Source organism: Peromyscus maniculatus, chromosome 4 (genome assembly GCF_049852395.1).
Source record: "Peromyscus maniculatus bairdii isolate BWxNUB_F1_BW_parent chromosome 4, HU_Pman_BW_mat_3.1, whole genome shotgun sequence".
Lineage (NCBI taxonomy): Eukaryota > Metazoa > Chordata > Mammalia > Rodentia > Cricetidae > Peromyscus > Peromyscus maniculatus.
In genome coordinates this window covers 118,989,212-119,015,357 of record NC_134855.1, presented here as the reverse complement: position 1 = coordinate 119,015,357, position 26,146 = coordinate 118,989,212, and the positions used below count along the sequence as shown (strand labels likewise).

Genomic DNA, 26,146 nt, shown 5'->3' with positions numbered 1-26,146 from the left:
CAGAATCCACAGTTGATAGGAGAGCATGTGTAATGGCATGTATGTAGCTACATTCACACACACACACACACACACACACACACACACACACACACACACAAATAATAACCACAATAATACCACTGGTAGTAGTAATACATAATTTAGTAAAGAGTTAATCCATGAAAGTTGACTCAACCATATTAGCACACACTTAAAAGCTGCTGCTCATTGGATTGTAGTTCTGGGTAACAACCCAAATGCTGTGTGAGAGAACATGTCTAAAGTCGACTTTCCTGTGTTTTAGAGAAAGCATCAAATGTCCACTAGGTTAATATCAAAGTATCATTTTAATTAAAAAGATCCACATCAGAAGAGTCCTGAGAAAACTGGGGAGGATGTAGGAAATTATAATTATGCTGCTAAGTCTCCCACAGAGGAAGTCTGCATTGATTGGCTAATCAGTAATCAATACTGCACACACAGTAGTTACCCAACAAATATTAATTGTGAAAATGGATGATGAACATTTGCATATATGTGTGTGGAAATAAATGTTGTGTGGGTAGAAATTCACAGCCTGTATATGACAGAAAATGATTATGACTTCACTCTTCTCAAGCATAGACTTGATATTTACTTAACATGTACTGTCTTGACACACAAAGTGGTCATTAGTAGCAAAACAGAGTTAGAAATTTTCTACAGGTAGAACTGTTGAGCAACCTCAAAATAACTTCTGCTAACCTAAGACCACTGAATTTTGTTCCTATTTGGCCACACCTAGAAGACATAAAAAGCCAAAAGAATTCGGGGTAGAGAAGATCCAAAGAATGTGTCTAGTTTTCAGTCTAAGCAAGTGGCTTTCCATGCATTTGATCCCAGGCTGAGTGTTTAGTTTTCATTTGGCAATGCTTGCCTACTCTCAGAGTTTTTAAACTCAACCTGGCATAAAATTCTCAAGAATAATGTATATAGTTAGAATGCTAATATAAATAAAAGTATTTAATATAGAGTTTTTTATCAGATGCAGAAATGATTAAAATAACAAACAAAATCATGATGTAAAAAACAATATTAATTTGCACTGTTAAGAACTGTCATTCAAAATATCTTACATTATGCTTCAGGTGCTTTGACAGACAAATAGGGAAGAAAATGCCATAAACAATACCCCGGACTGGTCCAATCATCATGCTCTGCTTCATGTTAATTATTGCATAAATGGAACAGACATTATCTAAAGCCACGGGTTATAAAATTGGCTCTTGTCTGTTATATAATGGTCCTGATGGAACTGAGAAAATTAGTTCTTTAATTCTAGTTGTTACTTCCTACTAATTGTACCTTTCCATAAAATTTAAGGCTGCCCATGATTACTTCTTTCATATTACATATTCTAAGTACCAGCATATAGAGCCTTATGCATACAAGACATCCTTATTGCAGGTGACTGAATGTGTATCACAATGTTTTCTAAGACTGATTGACCTCAAACACATGAAAAGACATATAAACCCAAGCATAACCCAAAGGTACCATAAGATGGTAATGTACTTGTGCTCTGAAGATTTGCTTTTTCTACATATGGACAAACTCTACTAATATCATGGGAAATGAATGAGAGGAACTGAATGCAGGTAGTGATGTAGATGATGCTTTTCTTATTTTCATGAGTCTCAATCTGCATTGACAATATGAAAGGACACATATGCTTGTTCTTTATTGGATAATTTGAAGTTGTTATTTATAAACATCAATGAGAGGATTTCAAAGATTTGTCATAGAATCAGAAAGTGCAGAGGGAAAGCTCAGAGTATTCCTTATGTTCAATTTTTTAATAAAATCTACGAAAAACCAAGTTTGTATTTGAGAACAGTTTTGACAATTCCAGAAGTATATGAATGAATTTAAAACTCTTGACAACCTGTTTTAAGGGGAAAATAGAGTCATATTAATTACTTGTAATTTATCTTTATTATATCACTGAGTTCCTAGATTTACAATTCAGAAATTATAAATCATGATGAATTTAGCCGCCATGTAGATGAAGACAACAGTACTTACATTAGGGACACAGAAAACTGAGCCTGTCTATTTCTTCAATGAGTACACCACTAAATGCCATACCACTGCTTAAATGTACCTTCTCCAGTAGGCTAGAAGAGCCATAAAAATGTAAAGCCAGTCTCTAGAGCCGATTATTATTCCTTGTACCAGCCATGCTCATGCACACTTATGCAAAGTCACGTGAGGACAGAAAAGTGATCATTATGGCATGTGGACACATGCAGTTCGTTGCTCACTCAACCTTCACTTCTCTTCCTCTACAATAACCAGAATAATTGTTTTTGATGAACATATTGCTTCCTAAAATCAAAAACTACTAGGAATGCAAGGAATGAATATTTTACCAAACTCAGTAAAATGTAAGATTTAAAGGAAATCTGCTTAAATATAAAAGAAAATGGACTCATCCCTGAAGACACTTTTTTACAGTTTTTGCCTTTCTTATCCTTGTCTACACTTTATTTATGATGGCTTAGAGCACCAGCAGCCTTTAAAAACCCTGAGGCATTGAAATGGAAAGATAGGAAGGAAGAACAGAAAAGGAAGTGTTTGAGGCTTGATGACACCATGAATTATCATGCAACCAATCCAGTCTATCTGCAGCACAAGTTCATGTGAAACACAAATGTACCTCTATTCTTTGAAGTAGAATGTTTGGGAGCTCTTCTCCATTATGAGCAGAAAAACTGATTTTAACTAATAAAATTGGTTGACTCACTCTTTAGAAATCATTAAAAGCAATAAATGAATCATTTAACTAATTTGTTGCTATAAGTTGATAAATCTACTCATGTAAACTCCATCTTAAAATTACACTTTACCTATTAGTCACGTCTCCTAAAATACAAGTATGTCTTATAATAAAGTCACCGCTATGAGCAATTTATCTTAAGAATCTTTTCTTCATACACTGCACTTTGGAGGGGAGATAGACCAAGACTCCAGCCCCTAAGGAAAATTTTCCTTTCTGAGTCTCCAAAAGTACAGTAAAATGTACGATGAAAAAAATCTGTAGAGTTATATTTTCTAAAATAAATTGGGGAAGATCAAAATAGACACTTATTAATCTCCTACTATTCTTTCTCATAGCAGACATTCTTGCTAAATCATCACAACACTTTAGGAATGGAGTGTCACTCAGGTTGTATTTCGGGGAAGGCATGGAGTATTAAGTACCTCTTTCATGTTGTTGGAACAATAACAGACTTCAATCCCACATTCTCTCATCCTATTTAGGATATGTACTGACACGTGACAGTATAAGCAGTGCTTTCTACTTTAAACCCCTTTTCATCATTCCAAATTCAAGAGTTCCATTAAAATTGAACAATAATGTTTTTTTATTTCTAAATAAAACTTATATTAGAATCTTCTATTAAGGCCAGTACATTTTTTAAAAGCCTTAAAGTGATGCACAGTCCTACCTACTACTTGATACCTACCTGAAAATGAAAATGCAGAACAAAACAGGGAGAAGAAAGGGAATGGGAGAAGGAGAGAGAGAGACTAAGCCAATCCATGAGCATCTGGATCTACTGTGAAAATGACCCTATCCTAACACACTTTCCCCTAGCATTTTATACATTGTCTTCTAATAAACAGCCACACAGATATGCAGCAATATGCTTTGAGGGAAGCAGCTTTCCACTCAATTATACACCGAAGAAAGATTGAACCATGATTGTGCTTTTATTTCTAGATAGAATGTATACTAGCATCTTCTATTAAGGCCAGTACATTTTTAAAGCCAAAAAGGGATGAACAGTCCTAACTGCTACCTGCCACTTTCATTAAAAAGGAAACCCAGAACAAAATAGGAAGGAGAGGGGGGATGGGGGAAAGAGTGAGAGGCTAAGCCAATCCATGAACATCTGAATCTACTGTGAAAATGACCCTATCCTAACACTTTCTCCCCTAGCATATTATACATACTGCAGCTACAAAAGCATTCTTATTCCCAACCTAAAAAGAAAGCCATACTTGCTGGATTCTATCATAAGAATCCCGCAGTATGGGAATGTCTCCCTCTCCTTTCACTTTGAAGACTTTTGCTTTCTTCTCTTACCTAATACAAAAAAGTAAAGCATCAAAAGTAATTTCTCTTGTAGTTTTCCAAAGAAGTAGATGAAATATTAAGATCTCTAGGCACAAAGTCATGAAAAGCAAAACCAAGCAATTATGATTAAAAAGAAAAGAAGACAGAGCCTACAAACATATTGGCACCTTGACATTCCTATTAGCAGCGACTCTCATCTTCTACGTGTGTATTCATGTCAACAGATTACAGCCTCTCTCTCTCTCTCTCTCTCTCTCTCTCTCTCTCTCTCTCTCTCTCTCTCTCTCTCTCTCTGTCTCTCTCTCTCGTGTGTGTGTGCATCCCTTACATCAAAGATAACAAGAAGAAAAAAACAGTTTTGAACATAAGAATAATTCTTCAAACTGAATCATTTCTATTATAAAATATTTTCTAGAATATTAGTTTTGTAGTTGATAACAATAGCAAAATTAGCTTGCTGTAAATATCACAGAGCTTGATAATCATCTTCTGGTTAATGTAACAAAAATGTATTTGAAGTTAAGCCAAATTCAGGACTTACCACCACCTCCTCCAAGAAGACTGGCATTTGCTGTTAAAGAAAAGAAAAGAAATTATACTTTAAAACATACAGGAGACACAGTGTAGCAGAATAGTTGAAACAGAAACTAGTAATTATCATGTATCTTATTGGACATATATATAGAAAATATGCATTTTCATATAAAGACAGACTTTATCACTATCATATGACAATATGAAAATTAGTATTTCCCTATTTTATCTCCTTTTTCTCTTCAAATGGCTATGCTCATATATTTCCTTGTAACAAAGTTAAGTACATATTGAAACCCTTTTATTCTCCATCTGTATCTAAATTGATCTTCTGAGTTTCCATTTTATGAACTGTAGATACAACAAAGCTACTTAGGCAATTTCAATGATTTCAAAGGACAATGTAACAAGAAAATATAATGATAATTTAAATTAAATTAACCATCATCAAACAAAACAATCTCAGGAAATTTTGCTGCAATAAGAAGTCAAACTTTTACTAAAGCAACAGACTTATTTATTCATTTTTTGTGTAGACTCTATTTGGGAGGATGATAGAAATGTTAAATAGTGGTATGTGAATTCTCACCTATTTATTCAGAAATTCAGCCTGTGTATTCCTGGAAGGCAAATAAATATAAGATAGTTCGATGGGATTAATCTTAAATGGGACATTTATATTGTCCAGTCTATGTCTAAGGGAATATTGTAAGAGAGGGGGCAGAAAGAGTGCAAAAGCCAGAAGAGAGAGAGGCAGGCTAAGAAATGCCATCTTCTGGACAAGACACAGACATTGCAAACATGAACTCACAAGTGCAGGTATCTGATCTAGATCTGTACAAGAATGGACCCAACAGCCAGCATGGATGGAAGAGGGGGTCAGGGCTTATATCCTTCATTGATGAAACATTCATTATAGACAGGTTCAGGTAGATGGGGAGTCATTGTCTTCAGATGGGAGCCCACTAGTGACCTCGGGACACTGGTGGAGAGTTCCATCCAGTGGTCACACAGAGGTCCCTAGTTAAACTAAGAGGATCACAATAAAATTAGAAGTTCTGAAATCAGGAAAGAGCTTGAGGGAGAGAAGGAGGGGGTGACAGGGATGGGAGGAAGATAGAAAAGGTTCACATAGAGTAATCAGAATGCATTGTATACAAGTAAGAAATAGTCAAAGGACAAAATTAACAAAAATGAAAATGAAAAATACAGTTGGGTTGCACTCAAGGAAGTAAAATCATCTAAAGATTACATTGTAGACAATTGGTTGCAGTATTAAACAATGTTACATTTATATTTATATAAACATAATAACCTTAAGGTAGAACTCAACACACACTGCATGGGCTGGAGAGATGGCTTCAACATTACAATGTTACTCACAATCAAGATGTCAATATACTGCACTGAGCTTTATTTCATACACTTACATATCATTGGCACTGTTTATGCATGTTATAAAAAAAGGTTTTAGCAGTATTATGAAAGGAGATGGCAACCAAAAGTTAACTAAAGATTAAATTATTTGTTTAGGAAAGAGGAGTCCTTTGGTGTGCACTTTGGTGTACATTGCATTAAATCATGATTGCCATAACCCAAAAAGTAAATGTTATTAGTTATTATTACTAATTATTCAATCAATAAATAATTGATCATATGAAGGATATATGCCCATATTCACAGGTCAATTAGACTAAATGTTTGATGGTGTACTGATTACTCCAACACTAAAAAGCGTATCATAAAAATGCACGGAGAGCTAATGCCTTGGAAGGTCCTTTCAATATGTCAATATCAGATCATCAAACTCTGTCTTATGTGATCTTCCAATTATAGAATTGTCTAACTGCCGCTGTCCCCCTACCCCAACAGTACTTTCTCGAAAACTCAAGCAGAATAGAAGTGTCACTAATCAATCAGAAACTGAACTCTTTTGATACCACTCGCATTCCAGACCCCTCTGGTGTCACACCAAAAAAAAAAAAAAAAGTGTGGTATTTACACAAACACTAACCAGAGCATATCTTGGCCCAGGCCCAGCCTTGTAACTACCGAGGTCAATTTGCTGCAGGGTCTGAAAACAGTAATGAGAATTCTCATTTGTCTCCTCTCTGGTAGATGAATTCCATGATCAACTCATATCTCTTGGTTAGACCAGCCATACCTTCAAATCTTAATGTATTTCTAAAACCACATGTCATTTCACACACCTGCTTTCCACCCCATTTGACTGAAAATTACTTTCCTGTCTGTGGGTTTTCCAGGCCCTTGGCATTCCATCTGCAGTCTTCCAATTTTTGCATTTTCATTCATAAGAAAAAAATGTATTTCCAACAATAAATAACAAAAATAAGCAATATCTCTTCACTGAGTGCATCATGGCAAGGAGTGCAGTAATGTGTTGTAGTCTATTTTGGTCCATCATTCATCAATAAAGGTGGAGGTGATATGTTTCGAGAGCCCCACCCAGAGACCCTCTGTTTAACCAGGCATTTGTCCAGTAGATGAGTAGGAGTAGGTGTAGGATTTAGACATCCCGTCCTTGCCAATCATCAAGTCATTTTATGTTAATGTGTGCTCATATCTAGATGAGTCTATCTGTAACACAAATATAGAAGTAATATTCTTCAATAAAACTGCTAAAAATAGGCAAAGTGACTTCTAATATGACTTTGCCCCCACAAAGCACCTCAATTACTATCCAACACTCACTAGGCAGACAAGTTCATATTTCTTCCATTTTAAGGAAATGAAAATAATTTTTGTGGGTTCAAAGTTAATTTCTTAATTATTTCTAATAAGTTAATACATATTCCAATTAGATAAAAAGCTCCTTGAAAATAAGATCTGAACTTACTAGCTTGTTCTGCATCAAACAATTTTTAAATACATGTTTTAAATTGTGAGATAATTGATGGGCTTAGTCAATTCTCTTTTTATATAAGAAGTACTTATTTGCTGAAGTACAGAAGAACCGATCTTTGGCTCTACATATTCTCTAAAATCAAAGACTATGATAGAACTCTTAGAGTTTATTTGAAATGTTTACAATTGAAAGCACATGATATACATTTATACATCCATCAAATTTTCTTTCCAGAATGACTGGTGATCCTGCTCGGGGCTTTTCCTAGAGTGTCACAGTGGGGTGTCAGGGGACAGGACAAAACAGATTACATACAAACATGATACCATTATTTCTATAGTAAGATTAGGAACTCTACTATGAACATGCTCAATAACCAGAAAATTTCTAATCCCTAAAATAAAATGCCCAATATACTATTGGGATAGGGAGCAAAACTGAAATTACAGTGATTATTTCAAAGATTGAGTGAATGCACAACTCACACGAACCATTCTAATTTAATGGATCTGTGTTTTCACTTCAAACAAATTAACTTGTTTTAGTGAGATGAACAGTCTAGGTGCTTATGACATTAAAATTTTTAATATAAATAAGAAAAACTTTTCCTTAAAGCTAATTTCATAGTGGCAAACACAGTAAACTTGTATGATAGATAGATAAATAGATAGATAATAGATAGATAGATAGATAGATAGATAGATAGATAGATAGATAGATAGATAGATAGATAGACAGATAGAATATATATTTTTATATGTATGTATTATATGTCCTAGCTCACTCTCTATTGCTGTGATAAAGACCGCTACCAAAAACAACTTGGGGAGGAAAGGGTTATTTGGCTTATATGGCCCAATAATCATATCATTGAGGGTTGTTGGGGCAGGGGTTCAAAGCAGGAACCTGGAGGCAGGAACTAAAGCAGAGACTGTGGAGGAGTGCTGCTTACTGACTTGCCCTCCATGGCTTGCTCAGCTTTGTTCATATATAACCCAGAAGCACCTGCCACTGGTGGAAGCATCCACACTGGTCTGGGCCCTCCCACATCAATCATCCTATAGGCCAGTCGAATAGAGGCATTTTCTCAACTAAAGTTCATTCTTCCCAGATGACACTAGGTTGTATCAAGTTGACACAAAACTAAGCAGAACACTATACAAATGATTGAATTTAATGTTTGTGGGATATTTCTGCTCCTTTTAAACCCAAATTCAACTTTTTAATTCAACTTATCAAATTTTTATGAGTATAAATATTCACACTTAATGCAGTAAACCAAAAACTTCAGTACATTGTAGTCAGTCTTTTCTTGGGCTGATCATCCAAGAATATAACAATTTCCAAAACCATATTACTATATTTCAAAATAAAATTGATAGAAAACTACTTCCAAGAAAGGAATTTTAAAACTTAAAAAACTTCTTAGCCAGGTGGTGGTGGCGCACGCCTTTAATCCTAGCACTTGGGAGGCAGAGGCAGGCGGATCATTGTGAGTTCGAGGCCAGCCTGGACTACCGAGTGAGTTCCAGGAAAGGCGCAAAGCTACACAGAGAAACCCTGTCTCAAAAAAACAAAAAAAAAAAAACTTAAAAAACTTTCCTAAATAACGCATGGTGTGCATATCTCATTTAGAAGAGATTGGTTAAAAAAAAAGAAAGAAAGAAAGAAATTAAAATAGAAAAGATTATAATCGAACTTGTGATACAAATCATGAAAACACGGACCCCAAAACCAAGCAACCTTGGTTTTAATTCTACATCAGTTACTAAATAACTGAGGGACTTGAACAAGTCATTATTATCTCATTTATCTTCTATCAGAAAATAGACTCAATCAGGAATGACAAACAGGATTCTAATTCTTCAGGATTCTAATTCTTCTGACTTACTAATTAAAAAAAAATGTAATCTTTCTCATTTGAGAAAGAACCTGGAGAAAATTTACACCCAGTGGAAAGAGCACTATGCATGATTTAAGGCTTTGGTCTGGGCAAGGGAGGGCAGCAACATTAACAGCATAGCAGTCACCTTAGCTTGTATTTATGGATCACAAGACCACTCAGTATTGACTGCTTTGGTGCAATAAAATCCTGCCCAATAATCTTAAACATCTGCTTACATTCATTCTTTAGAGTAAATGTATTCACTCTATGTATCTCGCTATTATTTAGAGTCAGGAGCAGGGTACAGGCACATGCTTATGTTGGTCAATGGACAATTTGAGGTTACTGGCTGTCTCCTTCCACTGTGTGAGTCCCTACAATCAAATTCAGGTAGGTAGGTCTGACTGTGAGCATCTCTATCCACGGAGCCATCACACTGACATTACTTTTTAAATTTTCATTTATTTGTTTACTTATTTATTTATGTGTGTAGGTATAATGCCTGCATGTAGGTCTATGCATCATAGGCATGCCTGATGCACATGGAAGCCAGAAGAGGGTGTCAGATTCTTTGGGACTGGAGATACAAACAGTTGTTAACTAACTGCCATTTGAGTGCTGAGAATTAAATCAGGTCCTCTGGAAGGGCAGCCAGTACTCTTAACCACTGAGCCATCTTTCTAGCTCCAGCAGCATTTAAAAAAAAATAAATTTTGACTTTTTTTAAAGTTCATGAGTCTGAAAGAATCCAGTCTCTTATCTCCACAGCAATTATTTGTTTTCTTGATTCATTTCTATCTCACCCTAAACTATCTTGTCAAACAAGCAACAGGCTGCGAGACTAGTCTTTAAACATTAATCAAAAGTCTTTGTGCAGGGCTTTTGTTTGCTTTTCATCGTATTATACAGGAAATTACACTTGTTTTCATCTGAACAGAATCCTGACCACCTAGCTCTGCTTATTTATTCTGATTTCTTATTACAATGGAGCACATGAGATGTCAAAATTATTGTTGGCAACAACTTTCCCAGGAGCTCTACTTAGAATACCAATTTCATTCACAACATGTTATTACAAAAGAAATGCCATCCTTTATAACGACACAAATTTTATTTCCTATGCTTTGAAGTTCAAAAAAGGAAGCGCTAAAAAAATAAATAAATAAAATAAAATCCCTAGCACGAGTCTGACTCTAGAACACATGCCTTCTTATCATGAGTGACCACCTCCACTGACAGCTGTGGAAATACAAGCCACACAGACAAATGCAGCCACAGTTTGGCAACAGCCTTTGGTTCACACTTCACTAGATTTACACCTTCCAAACAAATTCTACAGAATGCCAGAGGTTAGGGGCAGCAGTATGATTTCCTGCTTTGAAGCTGACAAAGAGAAAATTAAGCATAGGCTTAAGTGTTTCAGATATAGAAAGCAGGCAGAGACACATGATGAATACCTTACATTTCATTCTTACTGCAGAAGTCAAAGGAACCATTGATTATTCCCTAGTCTTTATGGCTCATAGATGCTGGAACTCGCCATGAAGCCAAAAGCACAACACAAAAGCCCCTAGTATTGATAAAGAGGTGCAAAGGCACTAAGAATTGCAAGAGTTTCTTGGAATTATTAACAAAATCTAACAATAGAAAACAAAGTCACCCCGACTGAAGTGTATGGAAGGGGTTACAGCGGCCTGTTTTATTCACAGGCTGATTCTGAGTGCTCAGCAATTCTGGAAAATACTGAATTGACCCAATCCCTTCTCTTAAAAAAAATGGAAAGTTCAAGAGGATCAAGGATTATGGAAACACTTATCTAGAACCAGCCAATCAGGATAACAAGCAGGAACATTAACTTGGATGTTTCCTAGTATCTTTTTCTCACTACGACATGTGTGCAAGCGTGTGTGTGAGTGTGTGTGTGTGTGTGTGTGTGTGTGTGTGTGTGTGTGTGTACATCCAAGTTCAAAAGTGGCTACACAGGCAATATACATGGAATCTTTTGAATACCACTCTGCGGAAGTTCACTAAGTTGATGATGAAGAGAACAAAATCACCAGCAGGCAGCTCCTAACATTCAGGATGAAGGCAGCTAACTCAAAGTCAGCAAATGCAGCATGTTCATCTCTATGCCAGGCTCATCCTCTTGACAGTATATTCTGGATCAATTGTAATTTCAGTAATGATAATACTGGCTCAGTTACAAAAGCTGGATCACTTGAGTAACCCAATCTGGGGTTTTCCAAACAAAGAATGAACAGCATTTCTAAGTGGGGTAGGGGAGGTGTGAATGCACATGTATTATGGCTGCAATAATACAAGAAATTTGAAGAGCAGTTTAGTTTTAACTTGTCTTCAACAAAAAAGGTTTTGAACATAAACCAGTTTTCATTTGAAAACTGGAAGATGTTCTTATCTGAGAGAATATGATATACTTTTAGCTTGATTAAAGCATAAGCTTCACCATGCACCTTTATATACATACTGTTTGGGGAGGCTGGCTAATTTGTTTCAATAAAGTCAGTCAATATCCTTTAAAAAAGACTATTTTACAGTTCCCTTGTTTCTTATTATATCTTCCTTATAATATTATATACCTTCAATTTCTTTCTGCAGTAAGAATTTGAAGGATTTATTTTATATTACACTATAATTTAACTAAATGAGCCAAAATATTAATTCTCAGAGTAAATGTATGAAAATATTGAGACACAAAGAACCTCAAAAGGAAAGGATATGGTACTACTGGGCTTCCTTTCAAAAATTATGAAGTTGAAAAATCCATGAAGGCACAGGTTACATTTGTTGGAGTCAGCAAACCATGTATAATTGACACTAAGTGTTGGATAAATACTTATTAAATATGTAGTGGAATGAATGGAATATGAAGGAATGGAAGAAAAAGACAATGAAACACATTTCTAGGAAAATAAGAAGGCCACAATTCTGTCCCTGAGTGCAACTGTGTTGGGATGGAGTCAAGCAAATCTAGACCCAAATCTAGAGTCTATCATTGACCTTGAGCAAATTTCTCAAAGTCCAATTGATTAGCTAACCTCTTAGAGTCTCTATTTGCTCATCAATTATCTGACAAAAAAAAATAGTCATCTTGCAGCTTTGTGCAGAAGAAAGTGGTGATCTAAGGGACTGGCATCTGACATGCCAAGGCTTAGAAAAGGTCACTTCCTTAAGCTGTGGTATTTACTACAGTGCACTCTGACCCATACCATTAAAAGCAACCAGACCTAGCCTGAAGCCTTGCAAGGTAATGGGCCATTCCATTTTGGAGAATTGCATTGCCCAGCCATACTCTGACCTGTCCTGTTCTACTCTGTCACTGGGGTTGGTAGAAGGTAGGACTTCTGCAGAGAGTCGAGTGAGGAACAGGCCTTTTGCAGATTTTTTTTTAAGTTCTATCTTTGGACCAAGGTTCATTAAAGATCCAGTTCTAAAAGTCCATAAAGAGAATGGATATCAGCATTTTTCATATTTTAACTATTTATTTGCTTCCAGCTTATGCTGGTTTCATTTTAAAAGAAGTATGCTATTTTATGCTTGCTTGCTACGTTCCAAAGTCCATTCTCTGTGTGTCTCCCGTTCTCGGCCTTTCCCTGTGCCTTCTCTTACTCTGGCTCTTGCTGGGTCTAGCCAAGGGTGCCCTGGCATGAGATGATAAGAGAGATAAGAGAGAATGCAGAGTTCACTAGCCTGACCCACTTTCTGAGGGCTGAGTTTGTGTGGATTATGCCCCTTGAGTGAAGGTTACTGCTCTAGTCAAAGTACTTCAGTTTACGACAAACCTTTCTCTCTTTTGGGTTCTAATCATCTGCATCTTTTCTCAGCTCTTGGCCTAGAGTGGTGACAGCCATGTTGTTGGTAGCCTCCAGTTCTAAACAATTCCTTAAGGTCCTCCTCATTGACACCTGGCCCCAACTCTTAGATCTAAACTCTTTGTAAACAAGCCCCCTTTTGAGTTATCCTAATTTGACGGTTTGATCTATATTCTCTTGGGACCCAGACTGAATGTGTATAGTTTATATAGACTAGGCAGGACTGGTGGCTAGCCAACTTCATACCCATTCATTGACTCTGTTACCTTAGATTATATAAGGCTTCATCCTGCCCCTATGCTTCAGTTTGAAAGATTAAGCAATATATAGGAAACTGTTTTATTTCTTAAAATATATACAAGTATATTAAAATATGTATAATTACATCATAATATGTTAGATGATTGAGCATATTCTTTCATAAAAGTTACATGAAAGAGCAAATAGATTAAAGAAACCCAACTCCTCTTATGTACCATTCTGATCAACACTTTCTCTTTCAGATAAATATATATACACTTATGTAAAGTGTCTATTATTATAAAATAAAACTGCCACAAACATCATTTTCTCATTTATGAATATGACATAATTCTAAGAAAATAGCATATATCAATATAATATTTCAGAATTTGTATAAGATTAAGGATGTGGCAGTGTGCACCTTTAAACCTAGCACTGAAGAGGCAAAGGCAAGTGAATCTCAGGAGTTTGAGAATAAATCAGGTCTACATGACAAATTCTAGGCTAGCCAGGGCTAAAAAGTGAGACCTTGCTCAAAATCATGTCTACATAAAACCATTCCTATTTCATGGTTACTTAGATTGTTTCCAGTAATTTTTCCAATTATGTATGAACAGTGCATTCATAAATATACTCTATCTGTATGTCTACATACTAATTTTATGGAATGAATCCTTCAAAATGTTTATGGTCACAGAGCACATGTATTTTTCAAATTTAACTGTTTAATTATTAAAGTGTAAATATTGAAATATGTGCTAAAACTAGTCAAAATTTATTATAAATAATAAACTTTAGGGGCACCTGAAACATTGGTATTAGCTTATGATCATCAATAAGTAATCTAAAACAAAGTGTTTTGTCATGCGAATGAGGCTGCTTTTGACTTAAATATAAACACATTAGTGAAGTTTTCAATTATACATGAAATAATTCTGGTCTCATCTCCCAAGTACTAGAAGGGTCTGGCGTTTGTTTACTTGCCTGCTTATTGTGTGTGAAGGTGGTTGTGAGTATGATGAAGGGGGCATGCTATAGTGCTCATGTGGAGAGCATAGGACAACTTTGTGGAATCAGTTTCTCCTTTTATCTTTACTTGTGTTCCAGGGTTCAAACTTAGATCATCAGGTAACGAGGTCTTTTGCCCTCCAACCCATTCTACCAACCCAAAAGGGTCTGTTTCTAAAGCCAAATCAGCTTATGGGTGCTTTGTGTTTACTATAGATAGAAACTGAAACAGGTTTTGAATTTCAAAGCAAACTGAAGACTTGAAAAAAAGAAACAAAAAAAAAAACCTTGTATTGCTTTCTAATAAAATTCATTATGAATTTAAATTTTACTTTAGGAGCTCGACAATAAATTTCAGAAGCTATTAACTTATTAAAAAGATCTGGAGTGCTGATTAAAGAAAACAAAGAAACATAAGAATGCTTCAGCTCAATAAGGGTTTCAAGGCTAAATATCTTGTTCCCATGATAATTCTGACTTTTCTGTTTCTTCTCACTTAAAACCAGCTTTTGAGTGTATGCTACAATTCACTGGGTAGCCCTTTCTTTTACACAAGTGCAACAGAAAGCTGAAGAAATATGAACTATATTGGTTAAGAGTAATCATCAGATAATTACTCAAATTTGTAATTGTAGCACAAATCCTCACCACTACAAAAATAGCATATAGTTGTTGCTTTATTAGATGCCTGGTGCATTCCTAATTAGTTTACTGCCCCAAGAAGCTGACCAGGTAGGTTCTGTTTATTGTTCATTGTTTTCTTGATGAAAGGATTGGAACATAGGAAGGTTGATTCATGTGTACAAGATAAAGCATCAGTGCTAATATTTGAAATGATGTAATATTACTCTCATGTTTACAGTCTTAAGCAAATCCACAATTTCCCATTGCTCAGAATTGGCAGAATAAGGATTAGAAGAATTTTAATTCAGATTTCTGTCTTTTTCTATGTATTATTAACTTGCTTGTTGGTGAAGACATTCTCTAGGAAGAATAATCCTACTTACACTAAATTCAATAGATCGTGTTCCTACTTTCCTAATCTAAACACATCACTTTAAATCCATATTCATTTTCCAGTTTGTTAAAGTCTTACTGTATAAATAAAATGTGCTAGGCCATAAAGGAGCTGAGCTGCTTCATTCACCCAATATAATACATCACATAATTCTGAGCTAACCACATGCAGCAAATTTGGTTTGTGATATGATCAACTTACCCAAATGTTAAATAAGCCCGTATATGACTCATTTCCATCAGAAAGTCTGAGTCACCAAGCCCTGGACAAGGTCATATACATTTAAGTAAGCTTCCCAAGGTGGAACACATGACCATTGTCAGAACCAATAGATCAACAAATAGATCATGACAACTATTGAAGCATCTATTATTTATTGAGCAGTGATTAAGAGTTTATCTGTCTGGCATCATCTACAAAACCTTCTTGTAAATCTACAGCAAATGAGGAAACAGAGGCTGTCATAAGACTAAACTTATTTGCCCACAGTGATAGGTTGGTAGGTAAATAATAAATTACATGTTTAAAACCTTTCATCCAAAACCAAACGAATATTTTTTTTCTAGTATACCAGATTATCTATTAAGGAACTAGACTTCTCTCAAGTGATTTCAAAATAAGGGAAAATCCAATGATTATGATAATACCAATAGTAAATGTGGTAAAACTGATTTTTTAATTTAATTAGATTATGGAGAATAGGAAGCATTTACATGTAAAATATGAATTAAAATTATAAAAATATTTTAAATATACTTTCCTTATATCGTCTACTAACATTTTTATGTCAATTCACAATTTAAATTTCCAAGAAGTTATACTTACAAGGGAAAATGCATTTGAAACATTGAATTTATATTATATTACTGACCATGGGGATTATATTTCTTAATTATCAATGCTTAAGAATGATCATGTTCAAGACAATAATGGCCCATACCTTATTCATCAAGAAAATGAAACTGAAGGTGGGTGGTGGTGGGACTTGCCTTTAATTCCAGTACTCAGGAGGCAGAGCCAGACAGATATCTGTGAGTTCAAGGCCAGCCTGGTCTATAAAGCAAGATCCAGGACAGGCACCAAAACAACACAGAGAAACCCTGTCTCAAAAAAAAAAAAAGAAAGAAAGAAAGAAAGAAAGAAAGAAAGAAAGAAAGAAAGAAAGAAAGAAAGAAAGAAAGAAGGAAAGAAAGAAAGAAATTAAACTGAATAAACTAAGATTTTGTTTTACTTTTATTACTTTTACCTGGTACATAAAGATTGAACATATGAGGTAATGTGGTATTTCCATGTATGTATACATTGCAATGTTGAAATCAGGCTAAAAATATATATCATCTCAAACATTTATCATTTCTTTAAGTATAGATATGTTTCAGAATTCGTTCTTCTGGCTTCCTAAAATACACACCATATCACCATTATATGCTTACAATGAAATACACAAATAAAAGTCCATTGTGTTAAGTAAATAGACCCTGTGTTTTCTGTTTCCCACACTCCTCATCCTTGTATTTGGGGCTATCAAGTAGTAAAATTTTTCTATAACTTCAGCTAGCAAAACTCATAATAACAAATTTTTCTATTTCTAAAATACACAAATCTAACACTTCTATATGTATAGATATATTCACTTATTAATTATAAAATTTTAAATTTTAAGACTATAAGTATATTATATTTATGTCAGCTATAAGTCTCAAAAACTCTCATCTGAAACATAAAAAAATCTAACTTTATAAACAGCAAATTTAGTCATTTATCAACAAAGGCCCTCTTTGTTCTGTGCTCTGGAGACAAAATATAATTTGCATTTTCTAGATATCAAAAAAATAGTAATTACTTTTTCTTATTACAGCTCATCAGGCCAGCTGTGGATTCTATAATAGAGATTAGTTTTATTCTGGTGCATTGAAAAGCACTGATATTAATCTCAGACAAATGTATTATCATTGGTGAGAAGCTGATTACTGACTACTGAGCCTTTTAAAAAATTATTATTATTATTTCATAAATCTCACAGGATAACTAAGTAGTAGTTACTAAAAATACTTCCAACTATAAGTCACTCTGAAATATCTAAACATCAGAAACAGGACAGGAGCAGCAACTGATAATAAATGAATTTTAAATGGTTACCCCATAATCTATGGATTTAATGGATTTGGTGCCAGCCAAAGAAAGCATGGACTTCTAATTTCACCAGTAATTTGTTATTTAGGCAGTATTATTTATGCCTCAATTTTATCACACAGAATTAAAAAAGATAGGTTTGACTGATGGCTCAGCAGCTAAGAGCACTTGCTCTTTTTACAAAGGACCCACATTTGGTTCCCACCACCCACATAAGGCTGCTCACAACCATCTATTAAGTCCAGTTCCAGGGAATTCAATGGCACACACATGGTACATATACATATAGACATCTATTTGCTCATATAGATAAAAATATAAATAAATCATATATCTATATAATATACATGCTATGCTATTATAATATATATACTATATATAATATAATTTAATTATTTAACAACTAATTGTTAAGCAACTACTCTTTATGGCTAGAATATATACTAGAAGTAAATAGCTAAATAAAATAGGTACATTATGTCAAATAACTATAATACATCTATTAATTGTTATTTTGTAACACAATAGATACATTTCCTAGGGGGCTGAGAAGATGGCTCTTCATAGGTAAGGTGCTTGCTTTGCTAGAATGAGGGCCTAAGTTCAGATCCTCAGCAGCTACAGAAAAGCCTGGTGCCTCAACAGATGTCTGCAACCTCTACACTTGAAGAAGTAGAAGCAGGCAGATTCTGGAAGCTTGCTAGCCTACCATTCTAGTCAATTGTGAGCTCAGCTTCAGTGACAGACCCTGTCCCAAAAACAAGAGTGCAGACTTATGGAAGAAAATATCCAATATCAACTTCTGGCTTCCACACACATGTGTACAACAAACACATAACCATGTGAAGAAATACATTTGCTATTTAAACATCAGAGTCAATAGTCTTAAAATCCTTTAAGAAAAATCTTTTTACAAGTTAATGATACTTTATAATGCATTTCACAGACTTTTGACCTGACAGATTGGTAGCTAGACAAGCTGCCACAGATTTGTTTCTTTGGGTTCTCCCTACTATATTCCCTCTGAATACAACTATAAATAGTGGAAACAGTGAAGAGGGCAGCCACGAGAGGAATCTGATAGATGCAAAGAAGAAAGTGAGCAGATTAGGGGGCCTCAGATATAAATGAGCTACATAGTTTGTGGGCATCTTACAGCCCCATTCAGGAAAGATGTTGGCCCAGAACTAGTGTCTCAAACACCCAACAGAGATGGAGAACAATAGAAGGCATCCCAAGTAGGCTCATCTCCCCCACAGCTGCACAAAAAAAATGTTCCACTGACAACAGGAATTGAGGCAATAGCATCAGTAAGAAACATCTCTCAGGAACACTGCTAAAAGATAAACAAGCTTACAAGGAAAGTGCCATCCTGCCTTGTTGGACAAGAACATCCTCTTGCTCTGAGAGATGTAGGATAGCACAGGCAAAGAGGACCTGGCTTCTAACAGCCTCCTGACAGGGGAGCTCATAGGCATGAGACTCCTTCCTATACCAGGGACTCCGATAGCTTTGGAGGGGGACCTTAAATAGAGACTTTGTCACAAGCACCCAGTCCTACAAAGAATTTGTGTTCCCTACAGATGAGGAACATACAGTTTTAGCAAGTTTCTGGCCTCAGACATCATTCCTTCCCCAGAGACCCAAGACTCCACTCCTCTACCAAAAGATCTCAAAAGGGCAGAGATGATGGTAAAGAGGGTATCCCAACATAAAAGCAGCAAAGCCACAAAGCACTATCCATCTCTCGATCCTACCAGCATAAGACTTGATCTTCCCACCCAGAAGCATCAGGACACTTGACCTAGGATCCATCTGAATGGCTCCTCAGGCAGTGCCAGGAGGAAACAGAGGGACTTGAGCACACCAGATACACCAAGACTACCTTTGGAAAAGACCACAGCTACTCTGTAAATTAAATTGCTACTAGAACCACATTCCACCAGAGTAGGTCAGAGCCATGAATAAAGCCTCAGTAAACAATCATTGGAGGACATCCATGAGAAAAAGTCCTCTAAGATGAACAGAGCCTGGGGTTTGCTGAAAAGATCCCACAAGTTGACATAGTGAGATGAAAGAGTAGCTGAAGAAATGGTAACTGACAGAGTCACAAATGAGGTTAAAATACAGGTTCACACTCATGCAGTAAACCCCAAATGATAAGTCCAAGGAAAATTCATGTCAACATTCAGGATAATTAAACTCAAAAATTTTGAACGTGGAAGAAAAAAGTATTGAAAGCTGATAGAAAGAAACAGAATTTGATATATGGAGGACACCACTACAAATGATGGCCATTGCTGTTAGCTGGTGGCCTCTCAGGCTCTCAGATTTAAGGAGCTGCCTCACTCATATCTCAATTCCTTACTGGATGACTCACATCCAATAATTTGGAGATATAAGGACTGACCTCCTTGACCATGGCATTGAAAGGTCCTGTCTTTATCCCAACACTGAAGAGTCATTCACCTTCTGTTTGCTCAATGGAAACCTTTGCTGAGAATACAACACCTCTCTGCCTTCTGAGTTTACAGCCCTTCCCCATACTTCCACAGGCTTTCATTCAAGAATGCTCACTAATTAATATCCTCCAAACTGATTTCTAGGTATGCTTGCTAAAGATTCAAAAACAAATGTAATCATGGACTAACAGCAGAGAGCAGGAGCTGGTCACAGGCATTTAAATTATATGGAATAGGAGCCAGGTGTAGTGGTGCCTTTAATCCAAGCACTCCAGAAGCAGAGGCAGGTGGATCTCTATGAGTTCCAGGTGGGATCATGTCTCAAAAGTAGATAGAAAGATAGATAGATAGATAGATAGATAGATAGATAGATAGATAGATAGATAGATAGATAGATAGATAGATGATAGATAGATTGGATGGATAGGTGATGGATGGTTACACGGATGGATAGATAGATAGATAGATAGATAGATAGATAGATAGATAGATAGATAGATAGATAGATAGATAGATAGATAGATAGATAGGTAGAAGATGGAGATGGAGAGATGGATAGATAGATACTATGGTCTGACTCTCTGACGACCAGTCACTTTATAACACAGGGCACCTGGTGCATCTTTCCCTTTAGCTTTGAGTCTTAGATTACAATCCCAAGGTTTAAAAACATTCTGAAAGTTTTTTGTCTAAAATCTCTTGATGCCTAAGTGTTCATGTGAAGGTTACATATCTGAATCCTGTGAATACATTTTCTGGGTGAAACTTTGACCTCTACCTTTAAAATCTCAGAACAATAACTGTGGGCCTGTTACTTACTGAGCAGAGTTGTTACAGAAGTGGCTGACATGGCCCTGGCCTTTATTTACCTTCTTTTATGTGATTTTTCTTCTTTCTATTATAAATCTAAACTCTGTGAGCCCCTAAATCATCTTTTCAAATTAAGACACAGAAACAGATTTCATTTTTGAAACAGCTAAAGGAAAAGGGAAATTTTATCAAGAGACTGCCCGTTCAAATGCCTTATCTGTCCTAATCAGTCAGTGCTTAGCCAACAATTATTAAAATTGGTGCTGGGGGATAGATTAAATGAAAGTATAATATTCCAAATAATCATAAAAGTACAACATTTTCAGCATTTTTGACACCATTAATTTGCATAATTTTTAAGTATGGAAATTAGCCTAAGAAGTAAAAAAATCCCTTAAGAAGGGCCCATGTAGCAAAAGAAAATGAGGAATGCATATCCAGTCAGCCATTTCAGAACGCACTTTCCACAGGTTTCTTCTGAAAAGTGTCTACTTAATTGTCTACATTGCTGAAGCTTTGACTATGCTGTGCTCGGGGCAGAGCAGGGGCTTTTTCTTACTACTTTTGCAAAACAACCATTCATGACAGACACTGGTCAAGAAGTAAAGGATCAGCCAAGTGAAAAAAATCTCATTTTTGTATGCATTTATATAACTAAACTGACACTTTATGTACTCTGTCACCAGAAAATCTTTATCACCCTGATATAGATTGAAATACTTTTTGGCCATTACTCATCTTATTATAAAAGTATTCTAAATATTTTTGTTGTAATTGAATAGAAAAAGTCAGTAAGGTTTTATGAGCTTTGGCAGATCAATCAAATGCTACAATCATGATGTTTTAGACTAACTAGAAAGTTCATCAATATTGGAAGAATGTCTGTAAACCCCTTCGGAAAGTTGAATTGCTCATTTTCCTTTTTTTTTTTTTTTTAAGACAGGGTTTCTCTGTGGCTTTGGATCCTATCCTAGAACTTGCTCTGTAGACCAGGCTGGCCTTGAACTCATAGAGATCCACCTGGCTCTGCCTCCCGAGTGCTGGGATTAAAAGCGTGCGCCGCCGCCACCACCACCCAGGGAATTGCTCATTTTCATTTCACAATTTCTGATAAGCTCTGGAAATAAGTGTCTTTATTTATCTCAGGGTTTAAAAGTGTGATTTAAAATAAGCATGTTTTTTTGTTTATCCCAGAGTTTAAAAGTAAAATTTGAATATAAATAGTAGTGCCAGAATTTTCCTTCTGTCTGTATGATGCTATGCCCCTGCTGCTATAGACACCACTGATAGACCATCATGTCCTAATGTGCATCCTCAGCAAAAGAACCTCAGAGTGTCTTTCTTGCATATAGCAATGTAACATCCTCAGTCTCCTCATTGGACCTAATTTTTTCCCACGGCAAATGACTGAAACTATGAAGAATGTTGTTCCTATATGAGGAAGGGGGAGATATGAGCACATGTGAATGTCTGTGTGTCCCTAATATGAGGCATTTAAACAGACGGAGAACTCCATTGACCACGATGATAGAAATTCTCTACTTAAAGAGTAACTGAAGGAAAAGTATTTCCTTATTATGTCCTGTCAAAGCCAAGGGTATGCTTTCTAAAACTTCCTTAGTGTCTTTACTGTACAAGTGTGGTGGTATTGTGTTCCCCAAAATATTGTGTACCTTAATAAATTTATCTGGGGTCAGAGAACAGAAAAGCCACTAGTTAGGCAGTGATAGCACACACCTTTAATCCTAGCATTCCAGAGGCAGAAATCCATCTGGGATCTCTGTGAGTTCAAGGCCACATTGGAAACAGCCAGGCATGGTGACTCACGCCTTTAATCCCAGAAAGCAAGCCTTTAATCCTAGGGAGTGATGGTAGAAAGCAGAAAGGTATATAAGGCGTGGGGACCAGAAACTAGAAGCATTTGACTGGTTAAGCATGTGGCTGGTTAAGCTTCAGGCTTTCCAGCAGCAGTTCAGCTGAGAGACATTGGGATGAGGACACAGAAGCTTCCAGTCTGAGGAAACAAGACCAGCTGACAAGTTGACCAGGTGAGGTTAGCTGTGGATTGTTCTGTCTCTCTGATCTACCAGTACGGACCCCAATAACTCACCTCGGGTTTGATTTTATTAATAAGAACTTTTAAGATTCATGCTACAGTACAAGTCTTCAAGATGGAAAACAGAAAAACCCAGAAACTCCAGAGCAAAATCCAACCTGATATATGAAAGTTTCCTAATACTGGGAAGCCAGATGTCATGTTGAAACACAGTTGAGTTGTCACAATGCAAGATCAAAGGTGGTAAGCAAAAGTCTGGAGAACTTCACCAATACTGCAGCTTTAATTCTTTCACATCCATTACCTTTGTAAGCACTGCATTGAGTTAAAAGGGAGAAATGGACTGTGATGCTCTCGGTCTATGATGCTCCTGTCCTTTGATGCCCTCACCCTCTGCTACATTTGCCCTCTGATATTAAATCGCTTCATTGGAGGTATTTAAACAGCATCTACCCATTCTCATAAGATCCTAAAACCAAACCAAAGATAGAGTCAAAGTTGTTTCTGGGCAACCAATTAGTTTATTGGGGTTACTTACAGAGAATAGGTGATTCCAAATCAGCACGTTAGAAAGTCTCAACCAGTATGGATGATGGCTTAGTCAAATAAAAAGAGACCCAGTCCCCTAGTCCCAGCTTACATACTCTAGATCCTCCTTGGATCCTCCTTGACACCAAGGCCATGTGCAGTTAGAGCAGAATTGAACACAATTCTTAGGCATACTCAGGTTAGGATCCCAAATGACCCTCCTCACACCCTTGGTCAAGGAAGGAATGTCAGCAGTCCACAGGGCTGATCATGATGGACGCTTGTAAATAAACACAGCTGACCTCATGAAGATGATGATAGTTTGACTCTCGGAACAGTTTCCTACAACATCCTTTATGCCCTTACCCTCTGATGAATTCATTTCTGTGGCCTTCATCCTCTCAGGCCATTACCCTCTGTTGCCTCACCCTCTGATGAATTCACCCTCTGTTGTCCTCAAGTTCTGATGCTATAAATGATATATTTTTAAATATTCATGATCTAACTCTGAGGTCATAGAAAATTGGGAGCAGGCAACTGGAAAAGCACTCTGAAGGTAGACACTTATTAGACAAGGAGCATTAGACAAATAAAAGTAAGAGAAATCGAGACAGAAAACTGAAAAACATAGAACCAGATAATAGCCTCATATGCTGGTAGAAGTGTAAAAACAATAACCCAAGTCCTCAAAAACTGTATATCAGGTTCAGTATCATTTTATTAAGACCTGGAATTGGGTAATGCAGTTTAGAAACATTTCCATTTAAAATAGTTTACATTTTGTAATATTTCTCTTTAATCTAGGGCCCAGATTTTATGAGCTAATAACTATAAGTCTGCAAATGTCTAACTGTAAACAGAATTCTAATTTTTGTTATATTTTGTTAGGAAAGCTGATTCCCAAAATATTTCAATGATTCTTCAAAATTAGTTGAGTATACTTCTTTAGGTTTGTGTGTCTTTAATCGTGAATGATGAGCTCGTTTTGAAGTGTCTGAATTGCTTTTAGTGAGATTTGCAATCATTCTGAACAAATTACAAAGCAGCCTAGAATAATATGCTGTACTATATTAATGCATTCCTAAAATCAGTACATTGAGCAAAGATGATTACAAAAGTGAAATGTGTAACCTTATTCACTCCTGGGATCTATTATCAGAAGACTAAGAATGAAACTAAAGTTCTCTCAACACTCATGAAAGGCTGCGATCTGAAGACTGTTTTTTTAACCTAAATTATATAAAACATCTAAGAACACTGAAGAATTCTTTATTAATATCCCATTGCTTGGCAGAAAATATATGTGAACTATAACTTTGAATATGGCCTTAGGGGAACAAGCAGATTCTTTAATTCTCATACGTTAAGAGAATCGCTACAAATGTGTGCTATTGTTCCTCATCTAGACTCCATAGTAATAAATTATAAAAACACATGTCTCCCAAAGACCGAGACAAGATAATTTTTACATTGTACATGGGGACCATTCTTTAGTTCAATAGATCTGTACTTATTTTAATATGTCAAAAAGAAATACAACATTTATAAATGTATAACTTTTGAAAGATTGAGTCTACTATTACTTAATAAGAAGGTAACTTTTTCATAAAGTTACTTCATTGATTTATATTGTGAGTGTATGATGCATGTGTAAAGGACTGAGAACAATTTGTGGGAAATGAACCCTTCCTCCTACAGCCTGGGAACCAGGGATTAAAGTCAGGTCATCAACTTGGCAAAAGCACCTGTCTGTATATGCTGAGCTCTGTCCCCAGCTCAAGAAAGCAACTTTCAAAAATTAAAAAACTGGCCGGGCGGTGGTGGCGCACGCCTTTAATCCCAGCACTCGGGAGGCAGACACAGGCGGATCTCTGTGAGTTCGAGGCCAGCCTGGGCTACCAAGTGAGTTCCAGGAAAGGCGCAAAGCTACACAGAGAAACCCTGTCTCGAAAAACCAAAAAAAAAAAAAAAAAAAAAAAAAAAAAAAAAAAATGTTTCATTCATTGTAAGTATTAAATAATCTGAATAATGTATAGTTATGACAAAAAATAGAATGTTTCAAAAATGAACGAAGATTCAAATTGGATATGTTCTATTTACTTAGAAAGTAGAAATATTCTAGTATATGGCGTTTAATTTACAGCTGTCTTCAGCTACTGTGTGCGCTTTTATGCATTACATATTAACTCTTGCTCCTGCCTTCTCAACTCCTTTGTAAGCTGGTTTTTCACAGGATCAGATGGAATATGTCTCACAGGTATGGACTGTACGCACACAGCTTTAGATTCCCCTGTGACATGCTTACAAAATTACTGGCAGTCTTTCTTTCTTTCTTTGCCCCACCAAAATCAGCCTTTCTGCTATTTATTTCAGTAGTTTTTCAGGATAACTTGTTCATAATTATGTTTTAATATAAAATGACAATAAATAAGATAATACAAAATTACAAAACTTGAGCATGTTTAAAATGTCTGGATCCTTTCAGAAAGAAGTCTGCTATAAAATTACACTGAAAACAGACAAGATCGGGAGCGTTCAGGGTGGTATGGCCGTAAACTGGTGATGGGATGGCCAAACACCCTAATAGTGGTGCCAGAAACCCCATCCAAGGACTGAGAAAACTGGATGCAGATATCCATGGCTAGGCCCCGGGTGGAGCTCCAGGAGT

At 36.1% G+C, this 26,146-nt stretch overlaps 1 protein-coding gene across 4 annotated transcripts in view; it reads right to left on the bottom strand.

Moving 5' to 3' along the window:
• Macrod2 (mono-ADP ribosylhydrolase 2) overlaps positions 1 to 26,146 on the bottom strand; it is a 1,982,629-nt gene that overhangs the window by 1,545,540 nt on the left and 410,943 nt on the right. For all 4 annotated transcript variants that reach the window (XM_006983683.4, XM_042276356.2, XM_042276357.2 and 1 more), the window contains exon 4: positions 4,647 to 4,676. In XM_006983683.4, coding sequence (XP_006983745.1) covers positions 4,647 to 4,676 — 30 coding nt within the window. The remainder of the gene's footprint in view (positions 1 to 4,646; positions 4,677 to 26,146) is intronic.